Source organism: Bubalus kerabau, chromosome 5 (assembly GCF_029407905.1).
Source record: "Bubalus kerabau isolate K-KA32 ecotype Philippines breed swamp buffalo chromosome 5, PCC_UOA_SB_1v2, whole genome shotgun sequence".
Classification (NCBI taxonomy): domain Eukaryota; kingdom Metazoa; phylum Chordata; class Mammalia; order Artiodactyla; family Bovidae; genus Bubalus; species Bubalus kerabau.
In genome coordinates this window covers 121,784,259-121,806,047 of record NC_073628.1, presented here as the reverse complement: position 1 = coordinate 121,806,047, position 21,789 = coordinate 121,784,259, and the positions used below count along the sequence as shown (strand labels likewise).

Here is a 21,789-nt window from a genome sequence, read left to right as displayed (position 1 = left end):
TTGACAGAGCACTAAATCTTAAAAACCCCTTTCCCAGAATCACACAATCAGTAACTAAAAGAGCAGGGATTTGAACTCAATTTTGCCTGTCCTGAGAGTCTACTCAGACGCCACTGAGGCATTTAATTTCCTTCATCAACTTCTGTGACTGCAAGTGTCTTATCAGAACAACTGAAAAAGCAGCAGAAGAAAGATTCGTGTTCTCCTGATGCCCACAGAATATTGTGCTTTCTTCTATTACAACATTCGCTGACTCATATTTATAATCTATGGGCTTCCTCCCACTAGATCACTGTTTCATGGGGGAGCTCAGTATTCCATTGTTGCTTGATGAATGAGTGGATAAACAAATGAGTAGTGGGTAAATGGGTGAATGAGACTGTACAAGGCAATCTTGACAGAAACTACACATACTTACTTGCTACATTCAGTCTGAGCTTACCCAGGCCTGCTACTGCTACTGCTAAGTCACTTCAGTCGTGTCCGACTCTGTGCGACCCCATAGACGGCAGCCCACCAGGCTCCGCCGTCCCTGGGAATTCAAGTAATAAAATTCCAGAGCTAAGTCTCCTAAGAATGCTAGTGCCAAAAGCTGCTCTTTAACTAAGCAATACATATATGAAATGCATTGTAATATGTAAAACTAACTCCCCTAATCTGCCTTCCCCCCATTTTCTCTCTCTCCCCCTCCCTCCCTGCCACCCTCTACCCCCTTCCCAACATCATAAGGTCAAATTTTATATTTATATATAAAAACAAACACAGCAATGTATATGTATCACATATAAACCTGTATACATACATGAAAATGAAAGTTGTGATGATATAAAGTTGCATAGTGTGTTGAATTGCATAATTCCCTAAATATATGTAAGAAGGGCCTGACTCTGTTAAGGTTGTGTTTTTATTTAAACTCCGACACATAACTGATTTGTATTAGTAGGTTCATTCATCATTTTGTCTTTATAATTCTTCTGATGGCTACAATTGATCACGTTGCCAAAGACACAAAGACAGAAAAAAATCAGAAGCATGTGGGAAACTGCTCTTGAGATCAAAGGGGTAAAGAAAACTGTAACTTCAGAAATACAGTGATAATTATGTTCAGAAAATAAATTATTGTCAAAAAAGATTAAATAAAAATGAACAGAAATCCTATCAGTCAAGGGAGTAATAAAACAGATTACCATGTAGTCTTTTCTAAATACAAAACAGTGGGGAAGTAGTACTGGAATAAACTGAACCTTTAAACCCTGACAGGAGTTAAAGAAAAATCAAGTCTCTGCCCAAAACCTAATGGGAAAATTACTCATCAAACAAAGGATCAGAGAAGGAAGAAGATTAATCTCAAAGCAGGCCCTTGCCTATGCCTTATTATTTCTCTTCCAGACCATTTCAATTCTATTCTCATCATCTATTTTCAATGGATTAGTGTTTGTACCAATTGTCTTTCAGTTACGCCTAACTCCAAGCAACCAAAAAAATGAAACATTTTTGGCAGGTTCATTTCTGAGTCCAAAAGACTGCCCGTTGGCATTACAACACTGACCCTTATTCTAACGTGGCTACCATTTACTAAGCCTAGTTTCAGAGTGCAATTGTATTCCTTTCACATGGAACTCCCATGGTTTTGAATGTCTTATTGGCACAATTTTCCCTTTATGTATAAAATTTTGGAATGAAACTCTGTTATAAACTGTACAAAAGTTTACAACCCTCAGTTCACTTTCTAAAAATACAGTTGTGTGATTCTATAACCAAAAAAACAGAATGTACATGTGGAAACCATTAAATTACATCGGATTTAATTTAAAGTTGCTTCCAAGCAAGTATGAAATAAATCAGAATGACTGTAGAATCCTAATGCATCAGTGACATTTGGTCTTCATCACTTGTAGAAAATATGGCAGGGATGTACTAAGAGACAGAATATTTCAGAGTCCAGACTTCAAATCCCCATAATCAAAAAAAGAAGATGCCACATTCCAGGCAGTCCACCATGCTGCCTTTACTAGGCTGAAGAAGATGGAATCCAAACCAAGGCATCAAAGAACTGCTGACCTCAGTTCTAGGAACGCTGAAGCTTAACAACAACAACCATTTCCAGGCTTTCAGGTTATCACTTATCAGGAGTAAGGGTCTAACTCTTCTGAAACTGACCTTTCCATTTATTGGAATTTATTTCATGTTGAGCCTTAAGAGGATATTCAGTTCACTTGCACTGAAACAATATTAATGCATATATATGGAATCTAAAAAATGGTACTGATGAACCTATTTGTGGGGCAGGAATAGAGACACAGACATAGAGAACAGGCTTGTGGACAAGAGGGGGAAGGAGAGGGTGGGATGAATCGAGAGAGTAGCATTGAAATAGTTACACCAGTATGTGTAAAACAGATAACTAGTATGAAGTTGCCTATAACACAGGGAGCGCAGCCTGGGGCTCTGTGATGACCTAGAGGGGTGGGATAGGGGAGTGGGGTTGGGGAGGCTCAAAAAGGAGGAAATATATGTGCACTAATGGCTGATTCGTGTTGTGGTATGGCAGAAATCAATACATTGTAAAGCACTTATCACCTCCAATTAAAAATAAATTTAAAAAAATTTTAAAAGAATGTATATACCAGGCACTTGATTAATAAGTCAGAAAATACTGTGCCTTCATACTTTAAAATATTTCAAAAGCTTCATAATGTACATGAATTATAATAGACCATGGTCCTTTCACGTCTTCCCATTTGGCACTAGTGGTAAAGAACCTGCCTGCCAATGCAGGAGATATAAGAGGCCTGAGTTCAATCCTTGGATTGGGAAGATCCCCTGGAGGAGAACATGGCAACCAACTCCAGTATTCTTGCCTGGAGAATCCCATGGACAGAGGAGCCTGGTGGGCTATAATCCATGGGGTTGCAAAGAGTCAGACATGACTGAAGTGACTCAGCGTGACACACATGGTTGTTTCAAGAGGAAAACAGCATGTAAATAACCAAGCACAACAAAAATACCACCATCGAGCTTCTCGTGATCAGAAGACATATAGACGTGTTCAGGGTTAACTCTAGGCGAAAGGAAAACTCCAAAAATGATACCTTGGAATTCTCAGAATACACTTCAGTAATTCTCCTCTTCCCTGATACTTAAGAGAATTCTATCCTTTTTCAAGCATTCTGTACCTTTCTATTGGGACCTTTTTCTTTTCCCATCAGATTAAGACACTGCCCTGGTTCCTGGTTGGAACAGGACATCCCAGGCAGCTTCAGTGGTAAGGAATCCGCCTGTCATTGCAGGAGATACCGGTTCCATTCCTGGGTCAGGAAGATCCACTGGAGAAGGGAAAGGCTACCCTTTCCAGTATTTTTGCCTGGAAAATCCCAAGAACTGAGGAGCCTGACAGACTACAGTCCATGATGTGACAGAGTCAGACAAGACTGAGTGACTAAGCATCCACACACTGGTCTCCTATCAGACGGCTCCCCTGTTTGCTCAGTGAGAAGGAGCCAGAGGAGGACAAGGGCACCAGCAAAGAGGTCACTGTAGCTAATCATCTTTGCTTATCTGAGGACTAAGCTTTCGCCTTGCTCGCACTTCCTCAGGAAGGCTTTCTTTCTCCCTGTCTTCTCTCTGCTATGACCCTTCTCTACCTTTGGACTTCCCTGGTGGCTCAGACGGTGAGAGCTTCTGCCTACAATGTGGGAGACCCAGGTTCGATCCCTGGGTTGGGAAGATCCCCTGGAGAAGGAAATGGCAACCCACTCCAGTACTCTTGCCTTGAAAATCCCATGGATGGAGGAGCCATGGATGGATGCTACAGTCCATAGGGTCACAAAGAGTCGGACACGACTGAGCTACTTCACTTTCACTTTTCTTTACCATTCTTCTGAATTCCTTAGGCTCTCCTTGCCCACTAAAATCTTTCTCTTCCTTTCTGTTCCAACACTCACATGTGGATTTTATGTTTCCAGCATAACTGACATTACCTTTATTTCTGAGTAACTGAGGAAGTTGTACTGTTGTGATTCTTTTTACTTAAGGTGATAAAAATATATTCCTACTGTGTATATTAGGTCTGGACAAAAAATTATCAATATACTTTTATTAATAAAATCACTATAATGTATGAACATTGCATTTATATGGAAGTTGAGATAGACAAGTTATTATTCTTAGAACTAGTAAGTAGTCACTTAAGCAAGATTGGTGAACTAAGATCTAGATCATCTCAAAGGAAGAGACTAATACATATAGACAGTAGCTACCTGGGGAGTTTATTTTTTCTTTAAATCAACATGAATATAGAAGAATGGAGACTTAGTTTAAAGTTTATATATGGAAACCTGAGGGACTTAGCTGGTGACTGGACCAGTAATCAACGGTGGGATATTCCTGCCCAAGAAAGTCCATATCAGCTTCGAACACCAACAGAGGGTCCCAAACACTGCACACAGGAGGCCCAGGTATTGTCTGGGGAGACAGGCCAGTGCTATCAAATCTCTAACTGATGTTAGAGATGCCTGGGGTACTGATATGTTTCTGGAAGGGCTCCAAACAACTGACGGGTTAACTGAGCAAATAATACTCAAAGTCAATATCAAAACCAAGATTCCACAATCCTTGAGACTTTTTCAAGACCTAAGAAGAAAAAAGATGGCTTCTTGAGAACTGCTTCTGATCAAGTTGGATTGAGAAGATTAACTCTTTAATTTGATTAAAGAAATTAATTTTTACTTTAAAAAGCGTTCATTTTCCATTTTGTTGAAAGTGAGGTTTATAGTTTTTTCTCTAGGAGTCTAGGCTTTAGATTAAAAAAAACTCTCCCAAGAAAAACATTTTTTCCTCTATCCTTACCATCACCTCAAAACAGACAAAATCAGGTATAGTACTTATTGTGGGGAATAGAACAATCCTTTGGTTGGCTTAATAGCATGAATGGAATAAATCCAGGCATCACAGGTCAGTAGACTCTTCTTAAAAATGTTATTTTTTCACATGTATTTATTTTACTCCACAATGACTCATGCATTTACACTTAAGAATGTATCCTTATATGCACACTCCCAAAAGAACATCAAGAAGTGCCCCATTGCAATCCACCCCCAACCCATGTTAAGCATCTGCATATTCTGCTTTGAAAACGCAATCCAACAGTCAGAACACCCTTCTATACTCTCTTGTCCTTTGAAGTTCATGCAAAAGATCATTAAGAAATCAGCCAGCTATTTGCTTCTGAACAGGGTACTAGGATGGAAGTCTAGAAAGAGCCAATTATTCTCACTCAGTGCCCATCTTTAGCCCCATCCTACTTCCTAGAGATATAGGATTGTTTGTCCCTCAGAAAATTTAGTCCTCTAACAGAAAACTCCAGCAACAAACTAAAGTTTTAATAGATGCTTCAATCAGGCCCAAAGAAGCCTAACTCTAACAATAAAAATAATCAAAACCAGCTATGAACACAACCTCAGTATAAACATTACCTTTCAATCTCTTAAAATGCACTCTGCTCTTGTGTCTCTCCAAGATGACTGTGAGGTTCCACTTAAATAAGCTTACCACATTAAGTAGCAAGAAAACATGCTGAGCAAAGGAAATGATTTTCAATTTACAGTTAACTGTGTCATTTGCTGCTCAGTAACTTTAGGTGAGCCAGTTACTCAAAGTGACTGATGTAGAAGAGGAATTTTATTTTCTTTAGGTAAAACTGTTTCATTGAGAATGAGGCAGTCCTGCACCTACATCTGTCTTTAATTCTCTACTTTCCTACTTTGAAGTAAAATACAAAGAGAAATGAAATAAATAAATGTTAATTTGATTAGCTTAATAAGGTTACTTAAACCAATATTTAAAAGGAAAGTAGCAAAGTGAGAAAGGACACTGGCTCGGACATTAAACACTTCCACTTTTGAAACTGCTCTTGCTACTTGCCAGTCTGACGACCTGAGGAAAACACGTTATCTAATACCTCAAAGTCTGAGTCTCTGAATTTGTAAAAAGGAAGATTAATAGTTGTGTGGGTTTGAATTGAGAAGGTGACTTTAATAAAACACATGTAAAATCTTTCACAAGGCACATGTTCCATAACTGTTGTCCCTTCATGGTGGAATCACTTGGATAATAACTGTTGTCCCTTCATGGTGGAATTACTTAGATAACTGTTATCCCTTTATGGTAGAATTACTTGGATAACTGCTGTCCATTTATAGTAGAATTACTTGATGACTATCTTTTCTAAAAGACTACTGGAGTACCAGAGACAGTAGTAGTTAGAGTAGCAACAATAGCTAACATTTATCAAGCCCTTCCTTTCAATTAGATGCTGTTCTACTATTCTTGTAGCTTTTACACATATCATGAGTTGCATGCATTTGGCTCCTGTCACTTTCTTCCCTAAATTAAACACGTCATTCCTCCTGTAAGTATATATACACTGATAAATATGCATTTATAAGAAATGCATATTAAGAAAACTTAAATGGAAATAGAAACTGCTTTCTTCAGTCGAATCACACCCAACACCAAACATAAAAATCACACCTTTTATAACTCTACATTATATCCATGTGTGTGTGTATGCAGTCAGTTGTGTCTGATTCTTTGTGATACCCAGTGGACTGTAGTCTGCCAGGCTCCCTTGTCCATGGGATTTTACAGGCAAGCATACTGGAGGTATTTGCCATTCCCTTCTCCAGGGGATCTTTCTGACCAGGGATTGAACCTGTGTCCCCTGAGGCTCCTGCATTACATGAGGATTCTTTACCCAGTGAGCTATCGGGAAGCCCACATGATATCTATGCTAACATATGATCCTTTCCCACTTCTGGTTCTAGTCAATTTCTTTTCACTTTCTTAAATTTTTGGTTATATATCAGTTTTGCTTTTTAAATTCATATAGAAGACGTCTATAAATTTAGAAATGAAAAGGACACTTCTACATAGTAGCATGATTTGGAATACCTGAGATTAAATAAAACGTATACTGAATTGGCATCATAAATCAGCATTATCTCATCCTCAGTTTTAACAGTCTTTGCCTATCTGGCCACGGTTTTTCATAGTCTCTGTTGGCAGTTAATTTTAACATCAACTGTTCCTATATTATAGTAAAATCTTTTTTCCCTTAACTTCAGTTTGTCTACTTACTCTTCTGTTGCAGTTAAAGAATGACAATAATTGTATCAAGCCCTAATTCATAACTCTATCTTGTTTCTATGTGACAATGCTAGTTCACATATTTTTACTTATTCTTGCTTATATTAAGGTCAATTTTACTTTGTTTTTTTTGGAAAGAAACTGAGAGGTAGGAACATTTAATACAATTCGTACAGTACATTTATAATGGGTATTTAGCACTGATTAGTTGTGCAAGTAGATTCAATCTGCTTTTCTCTTAAGGAGAAAAATATAAAAACACAGGGGCCTCCATGGTGCTGTGCTCAGTCACTCAGTCATGTCCAACTCTTTGAGGGCCCATGGAATTTTCCAGGTGGACCCCACCAGGCTCCTCTGCGCATGGGATTTTCCAGGCAAGAACACTAGAGTGAATGCTACTTTCTACTCAAGGGAATCTTCCCAGCCCACAGTGCACACTCATCTCTTGCATCTCCTGCACTGACAGAGGATTCTTAGCCACTAGCACCACCTGGGAAGTCCAAGAGTCTTCATATTTAACACTAAAAATGTTGACATAGTAAAGGTAAAACTTAGTGGGCTTCTCAAGTTATTTAAAAAAAAAAAAAGAACTGAAATTTGTTTGACATCAAAAAAATTTGATGGTCAATTTTATTAAAAGACTTCTCGAAGAAAAATTAATTTTATGTGAAGCATTTCAATTCTGGGGATCAATAGTAGAAATATCTTACTTTTTTACATTTCAAATGTTTGACTAATATGCTTTTTTCTCTATAAAATATTTGAATAAAAGAGTATCATTGAAAGCATATCATTATCCAATGTGATACACCACATTAACAAATTGAAAGATAAAAACTATATGATTATCTCAATAGATGCAGATAAAACCTTTGACAAAATTCAACATCCATTTATGATAAAAACCCTCCAAAAAGCAGGCATAGAAGGAGCACAGCTCAACATAATAAAAGCCATATATGATAAACCCACAGCAAACATTATACTCAATGGTGAAAAATTGAAAGCATTTCCCCTAAAGTCAGGAACAAGACAAGGGTGCCCACTCTCACCACTACTATTCAACATAGTTTTGGAAGTTTTAGCCACAGCAATCAGAGAATAAAAAGAAATAAAAGAAATCCAGATTGGAAAAGAAGTAAAACTCTCACTGTTTGCAGATGATATGGTCCTCTACATAGAAAACCCTAAAGACTCCACCAGAAAATTACTAGAGCTAATCAATGAATATAGTAAAGTTGCAGGATATAAAATTAACACACAGAAATCCCTTGCATTCCTATACACTAACAACGAGAAAACAGAAAGAGAAATTAAGGAAACAATTCCATTCACCACTGCAACAAAAAGAATAAAATACTTAGGAATAAATCTACCTAAAGAAACAAAAGACCTATATATGGAAAACTATAAAACAATGATGAAAGAAATCAAAGATGACACAAATAGATGGAGAAATATACCATGTTCATGGATTGGAAGAATCAATATAGTGAAAATGAGTATACTGCCCAAAGTAATCTATAGATTCAATGCTATCCCTATCAAGCTACCAATGGTATTTTTCACAGAGCTAGAACAAATAATTTCACAATTTGTATGGAAATATGAAAAACCTCAAATAGTCAAAGCAATCTTGAGAAAGAAGAATGGAACTGGAGGAATTGACCTGCCTGACTTTGGACTATACTACAAAGCCACCCTTATGGCAGAAAGTGAAGAGGAACTAAAAAGCCTCTTGATGAAGGTGAAAGTGGAGAGTGAAAAAGTTGGCTTAAAGCTCAACATTCAGAAAATGAAGATCATGGCATCCGGTCCCATCACTTCATGGGAAATAGATGGGGAAACAGTGGAAACAGTGTCAGACTTTATTTTTCTGGGCTCCAAAATCACTACAGATGGTGATTAGCCATGAAATTAAAAGACGCTTACTCCTTGGAAGGAAAGTTATGACCAACCTAGATAGCATATTCAAGAGCAGAGACATTACTTTGCCAACAAAGGTCCGTCTAGTCAAGGCTATGGTTTTTCCTGTGGTCATGTATGGATGTGAGAGTTGGACTGTGAAGAAGGGCTGAGCGCTGAAGACTTGATGCTTTTGAACTGTGGTGTTGGAGAAGACTCTTGAGAGTCCCTTGGACTGTAAGGAGATCCAACCAGTCCATTCTGAAGGAGATCAGCCCTGGGATTTCTTTGGAAGCAATGATGCTAAAGCTGAAACTCCAGTACTTTGGCCACCTCATGCAAAGAGTTGACTCATTGGAAAAGACTCTGATGCTGGGAGGGATTGGGGGCAAGAGGAGAAGGGGACGACAGAGGATGAGATGGCTGGATGGCATCACTGGCTCGACGGATGTGAGTCTGGGTGAACTCCGGGAGTTGGTGATGGACAGGGAGGCCTGGCGTGCTGTGATTCATGGGGTCGCAAAGAGTCAGACACGACTGAGCAACTGATCTGATCTGATCTGATCTGACAAAGCCACAGTCATCAAGACAATATGGTATTGGCACAAAGACAGAAATATAGATCAATGGAACAAAATAGAAAGCCCAGATAAATTCATACACCTGTGGACACCTTATCTTTGACAAAGGAGGCAAGAATATACAATGGAGAAAAGACCATCTCTTTAACAAGTGGTGCTGGGAAAACTGGTCAACCACTTGTAAAAGAATGAAACTAGAACACTTTCTAACACCATACACAAAAATAAACTCAAAATGGATTAAAGATCTAAATGTAAGACCAGAAACTATAAAACTCCTAGAGAAAAACATAGGCAAAACACTCTCTGACATAAATCACAGCAGGATCCTCTATGACCCACCTTCCAGAGTAACAGAAATAAAAGCAAAAATAAACAAATGGGACCTAATTAAACTTAAAAGCTTCTGCACAACGAAGGAAACTATAAGCAAGGTGAAAAGACAGCCTTCAGAATGGGAGAAAATAATAGCAAATGAAGCAACTGACAAAGAATTAATCTCAAAAATAGACAAGCACCTCATGAAGCTCAATTCCAGAAAAATAAATGACGCAATCCAAAAATAAGCCAAAGAACTAAACAGACATATCTCCAAAGAAGACATATGGATGGCTAACAAACACATGAAAAGATGCTCAACATCACTCATTATCAGAGAAATGCAAATCAAAACCACAAAGAGGTACCATCTCACACCAGTCAGAATGGCTGCTATCAAAAAGTCTACAAACTAATGCTGCACAGGGTGTGCAGAGAAAAGGGAACCCTCTTACACTGTTGGTGGGAATGCAAACTAGTACAGCCACCTTGGAGAACAGTGTGGAGATTCCTTAAAAAACTGGAAATAGAACTGCCATATGACCCAGCAATCCCACTGCTGGCCATACACACCAAGGAAACCAGAATTGAAGGAGACACCAATGTTCATCACAATGTACCCCAATGTTCATCGCAGCACTGTTTACAATAGCCAGGACATGGAAACAACCTAGATGTCCACTGGCAGACGAATGGATAAGAAAGCTGTAGTACATATACACAATGGAATATTTCTCAGCTATTAAAAGAATGCATTTGAATCAGTTCTAATGAGGTGGATGAAACTGGAGCCTATTATACAGAGTGAAGTAAGTCAGAAAGAAAAATACAGCATATTAACCAATACAGTATATATACCAATACAGTATATTAACGCATATATATATGGAATTTAGAAAAATGGTAACGATGACCTTGTGTGTGAGACAGCAAAAGAGACACAGATGTAAAGAACAGACTTTTGGACCCTGTGGGAGAAGGCGAGGGTGGGATGATTTGAGAGAATAGCATTGAAACATGTGCATTATCATATGTGGAACAGATCGTCAGTCCAGGTTCGATTCATGGAAAAGTGCTCAGGGCTGGTGCACTGGGATGACCCTGAGGGATGGGATGGGGAGGGAGTTGGGAGGGGGGTTCAGGATGGGGGACACATGTACACGCATGGCTGATTCATGTCAATGTATGGCAAAAACCACTACAATATTGTAAAGTAATTAGCCTCCAATTAAAATAAATACATAAATAAAAGAAAAAAAAAGAAATTATACAGGAAAAAAAACACTTCATAATGCAAAAAAAAAAAAAAAAGCGTATTATTGCCAACATCATTTTCTAAAAATCAACAAGCTTTATAACTTCTTATAAAGAATGGGACCTGAGATAAGACTTTGCAATGCATATTCACAAGGATATTAATTCTCAAAGCGCTGTGTGATTTGAATACCAATGCTGTCATTTATCGTCCCTTCTTTTCCCCAGAGAGAAACCTCAGAAACTTTGTGTACAAACTACTTTTCTGTATCCCAAATGAAAGAAGATGCAGGAAAATGAAATTAATGTTATACATTTAATGGTTTAAGTTTAGTGATTTCTCTTACATTTTTCTTGTAAAATTTTAAATTGCTTTTTCCTCAAGTTAATTATCTCTACAAGAAAAATAGCTGAGTCTGGTGAAAAGTTAATGAATGGGCAATTATTTAATTTACTTCAAACTGAATTTCCTTTTCTTGTTTTCAAAACAAATATGAAAGGAATATTTTCAAAGGTTTCTTTTCCAAAAAAAAAAAAAATAATCCAAGTTAATTTTAATAAAACAGCTATCCTTGTTGCTCTTCATATCAGTGATTTGGGAGAAGTTACTAAAAATATTAGAAGAGGAATCAAAAAAGGGTCTGGAAATTACACACACACAAATTTTAGTATCATACTAAAATTTTATGAAATTCGTGAATTTTAGTTTCTCAGAGTGGGTTATGAAATAAAATATTCTCTAAGCAAACACTGAAGAGAAAACAAAATACATTCTTTAGGTCAGGGTTAAGTAATGATATAGCTTAGTGTCTTCATATTTGACCTTGAAAATTTTTGCCACTGATTAAAAAAGGAATAATTTACCAGAAACTTTGAAAATAAAAATACTTCCATGGTATCCCCAATGCTTATAACAGTGTCCAATTTTGAATGAAGAGAAAAAGTAAATATTTGATTCCATCCCTGGCTAGTTGTTCTAATTAAGCATCCTCTTGTATCTCAAGACAATGTAAAAATAAATCCTTAAGATGCAGCCAATACAGAGGAAATCTCCAGAGAAATGGACACCAGCTTTCATTCCAAGGAAGGAAGAAAGATTATTTTCTTGAACAGAGACATTATGACTCTACAGAGTATCTGTATCAAGTTCAGTTCCAGAGGTTGGCTGAGGAGGGCTCTGGGAAGGGAATCAATGGAGTACGATTAAGGACCATGACCCTCCACCCTGGAGACAAACGGAGCAAGGAGGATCTGAAGATCCCTTAGAACAAAAGAAGGGGAGAGGCAGGAAATGAGGAAGTGCCAGGTCTCAATGAGAATGTAGGCATTTGCATTCTGGCCAGCTTTCTAAGAATATATCCCAGCTGAATTCTTGCAGAGGGGAAAAGAAATGAATGCAGTAAATCTCTTCCAAACATTCTTTCAGCTAGAAACCTCCATTACATGGCCATACCGAATCTTTACATTACAAAAAGTGATAATTAGATTTTTAAGTATCTTTTGTACCATCAGGTAAAGTTTGTATTGTATTTGATATAGTTTCACTGTTACATATACATTTTTAAAAGAAGCTACGCTCATATGACATTCATTTATTTAATAGCTATTTAAGTCCACTCTCCTGCAGACACTGATTCATCCCATGGTAGACCAGAGGCTCAATGAGAGCTGTAAGGCTCTTGCACTCAGGAGTTCATGATAAAACACCAGAATATAAAAATATAAACAATTAGGGTAATACAATTTTTAATTCCTGTGTTCCACATACAGGATAGAAATTTTTATGTAAATTTTCTTTCAAAGAATGTGGACATCCAAAGTGGAAAAGAATTTGCTATATCAGGGGACAGAAAAGTAAATTGTAAATAAGTATTGAGATAATGACTGAAAAAGAATGATATGAGAAAGGAAATAGAGGATTAATGAGAGACATTATCAGAAGAAATTTAATAAAAGAGAAAAACAGACAAGGGATAACTATAAAAACCTACTTAGACATTTATGAAACATAATCCAATTTAGCATGCAATTTAAAAATAGAGACAGGCACAATGAAAGAATTGCGATGGAATACATATTTGGAATGCCAAACTCCTGAGTTTTTTCACCCTGTGCCCCAATTATGCTCATACCATATATAGTTCCAAATGAAGTCATGCACTCAACAGTGAAACCAACTGAAGTATTAAACTTCAAACTCCAATCTGAACTGTTAATTTGTACACAGTGGTGGTTTGTTCCTTCCTTCATTCATTCATTCTTCCATTCATTCTATATGAGCACATTCTATATGCCAGGCATTTTACTAAGGGATTCAGTGATTAACTCAGACATAATCCTTCACTATGAAATCCCAACTACTTTGTGACAGAATGAGGCCATGAGATATGACCAATCCTGGAGGACAGGATGGGATTCTCTGAGGAAGTGGTATTCCAGATGAGATTTTGAAAACAGGATTTTAAACTCGATTAAAAAGCATGGACATTAGGGCAAGATGAAGAACAAGAACTTCCTATGCAAGGAGAGGAGAAGGAAATGGCAACCCACTCCAGTATTCCTGCCTAGAGAATTCCATGGACACAGGAGCCTGGTGCGCTACCATCCATGGGGTCACAAAGAGTCGGACACGACTGAGTGACTAACACACACACATGCAAGGAGAGTAGCACATGCAAGGGCCCCACGGGGAGACAGGTGAGGATCCAGACACAGGAGACTCTATGCAAGACCCCTAGAGCAGATCTCAGGCCCAAGGGAGACAGTGGCTCCAGAAAAGGCTGACAGGTAGACAGGCCTCAGGTCACTCAGAAATTTGGGAAGACTTGGGTGAAGTGAGCGTAGGAGGTGAGTGGACAGGGTATTAGAGGGGAATGTTGAGGGACTTTTTTTTTTTAGATCTTTTGTCTGCTGGTCAGAGTAGAGAAAGTCCTGGAAAATCAAAGCAAGAATAAAAACAGGGAAATCACTTAGCTTTTTTGCATTAATTCAGCCTAAAGATACAATTATGACCAACCTAGACAGCATATTAAAAAGCAGAGATATTACTTTGCCAACAAGGGTCCATCTAGTCAAGGCTATGGTTTTCCCAGTGGTCATGTAAGGATGTGAGAATTTGACTGTGAAGAAAGCTGAGCACCGAAGAATTGATGCTTTTGAACTGTGGTGTTGGAGAAGACTCTTGAGAGTCCCTTGGACTGCAGGGAGATTCAACCAGTCCATTCTAAAGATCAGTCCTGGGTGTTCATTGGAAGGACTGATGCTAAAGCTGAAACTCCAATACTTTGGCCACCTCATGCGAAGAGATGACTCATTTGAAAAGACCCTGATGCTGGGAGGGATTGGGGGCAGGAGGAGAAGGGGACGACAGAGGATGAGATGGCTGGATGGCATCACCGACTCAATGGACATGAGTTTCAGTGAACTCCAGGAGTTGGTGATGGACAGGGAGGCCTGGCGTGCTGCGACTCATGGGGTCGCAAAAAGTCGGACACGACTGAGAGATTGAACTGAACTGAAAGATACAATAACTGGGACTATGACATGCTAATATTAATGAATGAAAGTCAACTGATATAAAAATTATTAAGAAAGTTAAAAACCAAGATTTGATTGATGGTTTGGAGGGGAAAAGATGTGTATATTAAGGATGATTCAGAATTTTGGTGAATAACCAGGATACTACAGGTATAATTCACAAAGATAACAAACAGAAGACAAAGAACAAGATTTAGAACCATATTAGAAGGAATGGAAAGAGAACATCTGTGAGTTTCACTTTGGAGTGCCATTGTGACATCCTGGAGACTGAAAGACGGGTCTGATTCTCAGAGGAGAGTTCCAGGCTAGAAATGTATTTATGTGTGTATGGATGATTTTTCCTAAAGAGAAAAAATAAAAATGAGACAAATAAATGGGGCCAGTTTGCAAACCTACTAGGATCCTAAACATTTAATGGCCAACTGGGGGGAAATGAGCTGCCTAGGAAGCTTAAGAAAAGTGGGACAAAAAGTGAAAGAATATGTAAAGGAAGAGAATGCCTCAAGATGAAGGGAGAGGCCAGTATTGCCAACTACAAAGACGTTTAACTAACATCCTGACAAATGAAATGTTTCCACAGCATTTAGCAAAGCCAGAGATTATGTGTCACCAGTTAGAGCTACATAGAGCATGGGTGTAGGGACGAGATTGAAACAGACTAAGAGGTAACTGCAGAAGGCACGTGGGGAAAAGACGGCAGGGAATACTGACAACTTTCCAGGCACTGAAGGAACTGAGAAATGAAAGTTGCTATTTGTAAGAGAATTTTGAGAACCAACAGTGATTTGTTGGTTAGTCTGTTTTGTTTCCAACAGTTGGATTCACTGGGACAGGGGTTTGTTTTGGAGGTAGACTTGAACATATTTATAGGAAATAGAAGAGGGGGTGGGAGGAATTGGGAGATTGGGATTGATATATATATACACCATTAATACTACGTATAAAATAGTATAAATAAACTAAAGAGAATCTCCTGTATAGCACATGAACCCTACTCAATACTCTGGGGTGACCTAAAGAGGAAGTAAAAACAAAAAAAGAGATGATATATGTATATGTAGAGCTGATTCATGTTGTACAGCAGAAACAACGACACTGAAAAGTAACTACACTCCAATTTTTTTTAAAAGTAAATGGGAAACCTAAAGCAGTTTAAATAAAAAAAAAAAAAAAAACAGCTTGAGAGCATTAAGATCCTGAGAAAGCCAAGGAGTTGTGATTAAGTAGAGAATGTGGATAGGATGGGTATCAAATGCATGTGGATTACACGTAAGGTATGAGGAAGCCAAGACCTTCCATTTAAAAGTGCCTGTGTGTGAAACAGTGAGACAGCTTGCTCAGAGTGGATCATTAGCCGAAAATGGTCCGTAGTAAAAGGGCAATGGAATACAGGTTTAAGAAGAATAGCTAAAGTTTGCAACTGTCACTGGGAGGCGTGGGAGATATAATTGACCAAAGAAACAGAACTGGATCATGGGAGCATTGAGAGTCCAATGGAAGCAGGTGGCTGTGTATTTATAGTAAAATCAACCTGCCATATCGTGAGACTCCAGTGGCACCTGGCATAGTAATTTTGGTCCTTCAGGAATGAAGTTTTGCCTTTTGAACAAAAAAACAATGGACAAGAAAAAAAGCTGTGTTTTTGATATGACAAGACTCTGAGCTAGATTGGAAGAAAGTGAAAAAGGAGACTCTGAAGGCCTGGGAGACAGGATAGGGATCACTGGACTGGAATGTTTGATGAGGGTGAAGAAGCAGTTGTAGTAAGAAGCTGTAACAAGCCTGGTGGACAGATGGTTGCAGCAGGAGATTAAAAGCTTGAATGAGTGACCTGAGAGAAAAGAATGAATTGGGTATTCTTGCCTGGGGAATCCCCATGGACAGAGGAGCCTGGCGGGCTACTGTCCAAGGGGTCACAAAGACTTGGACATGATTGAGCAACTAAGCACAAACACGCAAGGTCCAGAGGGTGTGTGGGAATAGAAGACTGAGATGGAGGAAAGGAAAGGTCACTGAAGACCAGGTCAGGAACTGAGAGGAGAAGGTTCTGACAGGTCATTCCAGTCACTGCGGAGGTGCCTTGGAATGATGGCAGCCCTAAAGGGGACAGGTAAGCCAATGATCCAGTCATCAACAGCTTCAATGAGCAGTGCCCAAAAAGACCTATAGGTGATTGCAGCAGAGACCATCCATGGAGGACAGGATAGTAAAACAGCCTCAAAGAAGCAAGTTATTAAAAAAAAAAAAATCAATGGATTTGAGAAAAATGACCTCAACGAGGAATGAGGAGAAGGTACATGTTAACCTTATCTCCAAGTCCTATTTTTCAGGATAACATTTCAACCAACTATTCGTCTACTCTACTAACAAAACTATACTTACAAACATTTATATAGATGACTTAAAGTAAAGAATTTTTAAGTTATCCTAATTATAGCACAACGATTACAGGAAAAAAATTAACTGTTCCTTATGAAACAGAGAAAGGAGCCAGCGAAAGGAGTCATCTAGTGCTCAGTTGTATCTGACTTTTTGCAGCCCCCATGGACTATAGCACACCAGGCTCTTCTGTCCATGGAATTTTCTAAGCAAGGATACTGGAGTGGGTTGCCACTTTCTACACCAGGGTATCTTCCTGACCCGGGGATTGAACCCACATCTCCTGTGTCTCCTATAGGGTAAGTGGATTTACCACTGAAGTCATCTAGCTGCTGCTGCTGCTGCTGCTAAGTCGCTTCAGTAGTGTCTGACTCTGCACGACCCCATAGACGGCAGCCCACCAGGCTCCCTCGTCCCTGGGATTCTCCAGGCAAGAACACTGGAGTGGGTTGCCATTTCGTTCTCCAGTGCATGAAAGTGAAAAGTGAAAGTGAAGTCGCTCAGTCGTGTCCGACTCAGTGACCCCACAGACTACAGCCTACCAGGCTTCTCTGTCCATGGGATTTTCCAGGCAAGAGTACTGGAGTGGGTCGCCATTGCCTTCTCCGGAAGTCATCTAGAGCAGAAGTCAATAAACTTTTCTCTGAAGCATCATACAGTAAACACTTAGGCTTTGTGGGCCAGTCTGTCACAACTACAGAACTCTGCCTCTGTTGCAAGGAAGCAGCTACAGACAATGCATAAATGAAGGTGGTGTTTTGAACCCAATCTGTCCCAATTCCATGTGTATCATTCAAGTCAGAAAAAGTGGTATTGGAATCTAAAAACTATTACTTTCAGACTTAAAACTGAAGATGATCAGCCAAAAGTTCATGATTTTCCTTTCCCCTGAAAGAAATAAAATTAAAAGAAAGCACTCACCTGAACATAGAGTTCTCTGAGCTCATATTGAAATTTCTTGGGATCTGTGGTAACTGTTACTGGGCCAATCTCTGTGGAGATAAAAATGCCGTAAGTCAAGAATAGTGCTCAATAGCATTAAAGTCTTCAGCGTACTGTGGTTGCAAATGTCCTTTCACTATGCACTGTACAGTTAATTGAACAATTAGAAATAGTCAACAAAACAACAAAGACCATTTCTCAATTTAGAGCTACCAAAGACTACTTTCAAATTTGGCATAAATGATGCATACTTAAAACAGTGAATTTTTAGCCTTAGGAAATGCAAAAAAGTGAAAGTGAAAGTCACCCAGTCGTGTCCAACTTTGCAAACCCATGGACAAAACAGTCCATGGAATTCTCCAGGCCAGAATACTGGTATGGGTAGCCTTTCCCTTCTCCAGGAGATCTTCCCAACCCAGGAATCGAACCCAGGTCTCCCGCATTGCAGGTGGATTCTTTACCAGCTGAGCCACCAGGAAAATGAAAAGAGGGAGTTAAAATGTCACAGGGCAAAGAATCGGGAGACACCAGTTTCAGTCTCTTTTCACTCTCACCAGTTAGTGAATATTTATGGAGCAACTATTTTGTTGTTGAACTCTAAATTAATCATTATCCATCTTTTAATTTTGATTTATCAACTACAAGTTGTAAATTTGTTTGCAAATAAAACATTTAATACTAAACCAAAAAAAAAAGCCAAATGACCCTTCTTTGTCCACAGGGTTTTAAGAACTTGCAGGAGCACAGATAGGAAGATCAGAAGCACAGATATCAGGATATTGAAAGTTTAAACACAGTCGCTACCACTTCATTTGCCATAGCTGGGGTTGCTGTCCCTCATTATCATCATTCTCCTAAACTGCCTTTAGGAGAATTACCTCTGGGGTCACTGCAACCCTCATGACTGTCCTAATATAATGCACAAACCATTGTTTCAAGTGGAAACAAGTAGGGGGACCGTTTCCTGGTGAAAACCAAGACCTAAGTCAGGTGAAGAGAAGAAGTCCAGATACCAGTAGGGTTAAGTTGATAGAAATATAAATATAGATACACACACAGAACATGTTTATTTAATAGCAAACATTTTAATCTGCAAAGACCATTTTCTTTAAAATAAAAAAATTAACCTTTAAAATAGACAAGCTGAAACTGGCCTTTACAGGTACCAATTACTTCCCCCAGAAAACATCCATGGGTGTGTATTTAGTCACTCAGTCATGTCCAAATCTTTGTGACCTATGGACTGCAGCCCACCAGTCTCCTCTGTCCATGAGGATTCTCCAGGCAAGAATACTGGAGTGGGTTGCTATGCTGTTCTCCAGGGGATCTTCCCAATCCAGGGATCAAATCCAGGTCTCCCGCATTGCAGGCAGATTCTTTACCAGCTGAGCCACTAGGGAAGCCTGGAAACACCCATATGTTAGTCATTCAGGTGTGTCCGACTATGCGATCCCACAGACTATAGCCCACAAGGCTCCTCTGTCCAGGAGGAATTCTCCAGGCAAGAAGACTGGAGTGGGTAGCCATTCCCTTCTCCAGGGGATCTTTCTTACCCAGGGACCCAGGGATCAAACCCAGGTCTCATGCATTGCAGGCAGATGCTTTACAGTCTGAGCCAGCAGGGAAGCCTGGAAACATCCATATATTTAAGTAATAGTTTAAAATTCATCCAAGTATCATGTGTACAGACATAGCACCTTAAATTCCTAGGGCAGATGAAAGTTTTTCTATTTTATGTAATGAAGATAATAATACAAAATTATAAAGATACTTAACATTTAGTTTTCATGAGACATTAGCTTCAAACACATACTGTTAGAATAGGACTTATGACTTCAAAGGATAATAATTAATGAGCCAGGCCTTCTATAATATGCTAAATGTGATACAAAAACAGATTGCAGAATTTTAGAAATAAATGAGGTAAACTGGATAGGAAGCATGATATGCTTGTCATAGCCCATGTAATTTTTCTTAGAAATTACACAAAAATATGTCTCCATTCTTCACCACAGATTAGACATCTTGCAGCATGCAAAAGGAATGAAGAGGTGATTGGAGAAACTGTGTGAAAATGCAAACATCTGAATTCCATACAGAGAAGAACAGTCATTAGCTATGTAAACGTCATGTCCTGAGTATATGGAAAATCAGAGAAGACTACTCCCTCAAGACTAAACAAAGGCATACTTTGCAAAGGAATGCAAAACAGCAAAGAATATACCAGGCAGTTACACCCTGACATATAAATTGTCAGCAGCACCATCAAGCCACGCTTCTGTGCTTCTACATGGCATAATACTAAAATATTCTAGAATTCAAAACTCAAGAACCAGAAAGGAATAAAAGAATACTAGAAAAATCAATTATATGAAAATAAATAGTACAGACATGCAAGAACATTCCTTATAATAACAATTTTTTAAATAGCCCTGACACATGTCTGTCTTCAATAGTAGAGATTAGGGGATGCTATTAAAATAGGAGAACTGATTAGCCTTCATTTAATTATTGAGAGATTCAAATACCCACCTGTTTTCAACAAAGACAGGAAATATTTCCTGAAGCTCATTTATATACATTTTTGCAAATCACACTGGACACTTGAGATAAATCTTTTATCAGTTATAAGAAATACTCAGATCAAAAAAAAAAAAAAATACTCAGGAGAGATAAAGCCTTGCCAGGCTGCCATATCCCTCCAGCTATAAGCATCTTTTCCAACTCTTTTGAATGGAATGATATAACTATTTGGCAAAATCAACCTTCCTTTCAGGACTTGTGTCCATTTCAGCCTTTCTCTTCATTTAATAGAGCCCTACACCAGCTGTGTCATGAGCAATTTCCTCTTCTCTTCCTTTTTTCCTCGCCTTCAACAACATTCAACAGGTATAACTTTGTCTTCTTTTCCTGACTGAGCATGGTCCTCTATTGCTTACAGAATTGAATGAGAACTCTCCAAAGCATTGCAGGTCCTCTCTTCTATGTAGCTAATCTTCAAACTTCGTCACACTGCTTAGCATGAAGACACTGCTCTTCCTTCACATCTTTCATGGCCATTCCCACGTCTTTCATCTGCCCAGACACCTCTCACTCTAGAAAGTATGAATCAAGTCCCATCTCCTTGGACATTCTGCCATTTCTTCAGTAAACATTAGTGTTGGCTGACGTTTTTAAGATAAAGACACAGGAAGAATGAAGGGGCATAACGTTTAACAGAATAAATGATCATATCCCATTTTATTCAATGACTTTATCTGGTTGCTTACCAAAATAACACCTATATAGATATACTGGGTTGGCCAAAAAGTTCGTTCGGTTTTCTCCAGTTACAGGAAAATCCGAATGAACTTTTTGGCCAATCCAATATAAAACAGCCATCATTTTGATATTTGGCAAAACTAATACAGTTATGTAAAGTTTAAAAATAAAATAAAATTAAAAAAATAAATAAATAAATAAAAAGTCAGAGGAAAAAAAAAAAAAAAAAAAAAAAAAACACAAAACAGCCATCAGTCTCCAAAGAGAATCCTCAAGCTTGATGGGGCATTAAAAATCCTTTGATTCAATTTTGTTATCTACGGACAAGAAAACCTGAGGTTCAGAGATGATGAAATTGAAAAACTTTGATAGTGAAGAAAGAGGTTAAGACATCTGAAAACATTCTCTATACTGAGCAACCTCCACAGCTCACTAACATTTCCTCTTTTCCAAGATCTTCATT

At 38.5% G+C, this 21,789-nt stretch overlaps 1 protein-coding gene across 1 annotated transcript in view; it reads right to left on the bottom strand.

Annotated features, from left to right (window-relative positions):
• Positions 1 to 21,789, bottom strand: part of HMCN1 (hemicentin 1) — a 546,435-nt gene that overhangs the window by 405,568 nt on the left and 119,078 nt on the right. Inside the window, exon 2 of the mRNA XM_055582953.1 lies at positions 18,045 to 18,115. Coding sequence (XP_055438928.1) covers positions 18,045 to 18,115 — 71 coding nt within the window. The remainder of the gene's footprint in view (positions 1 to 18,044; positions 18,116 to 21,789) is intronic.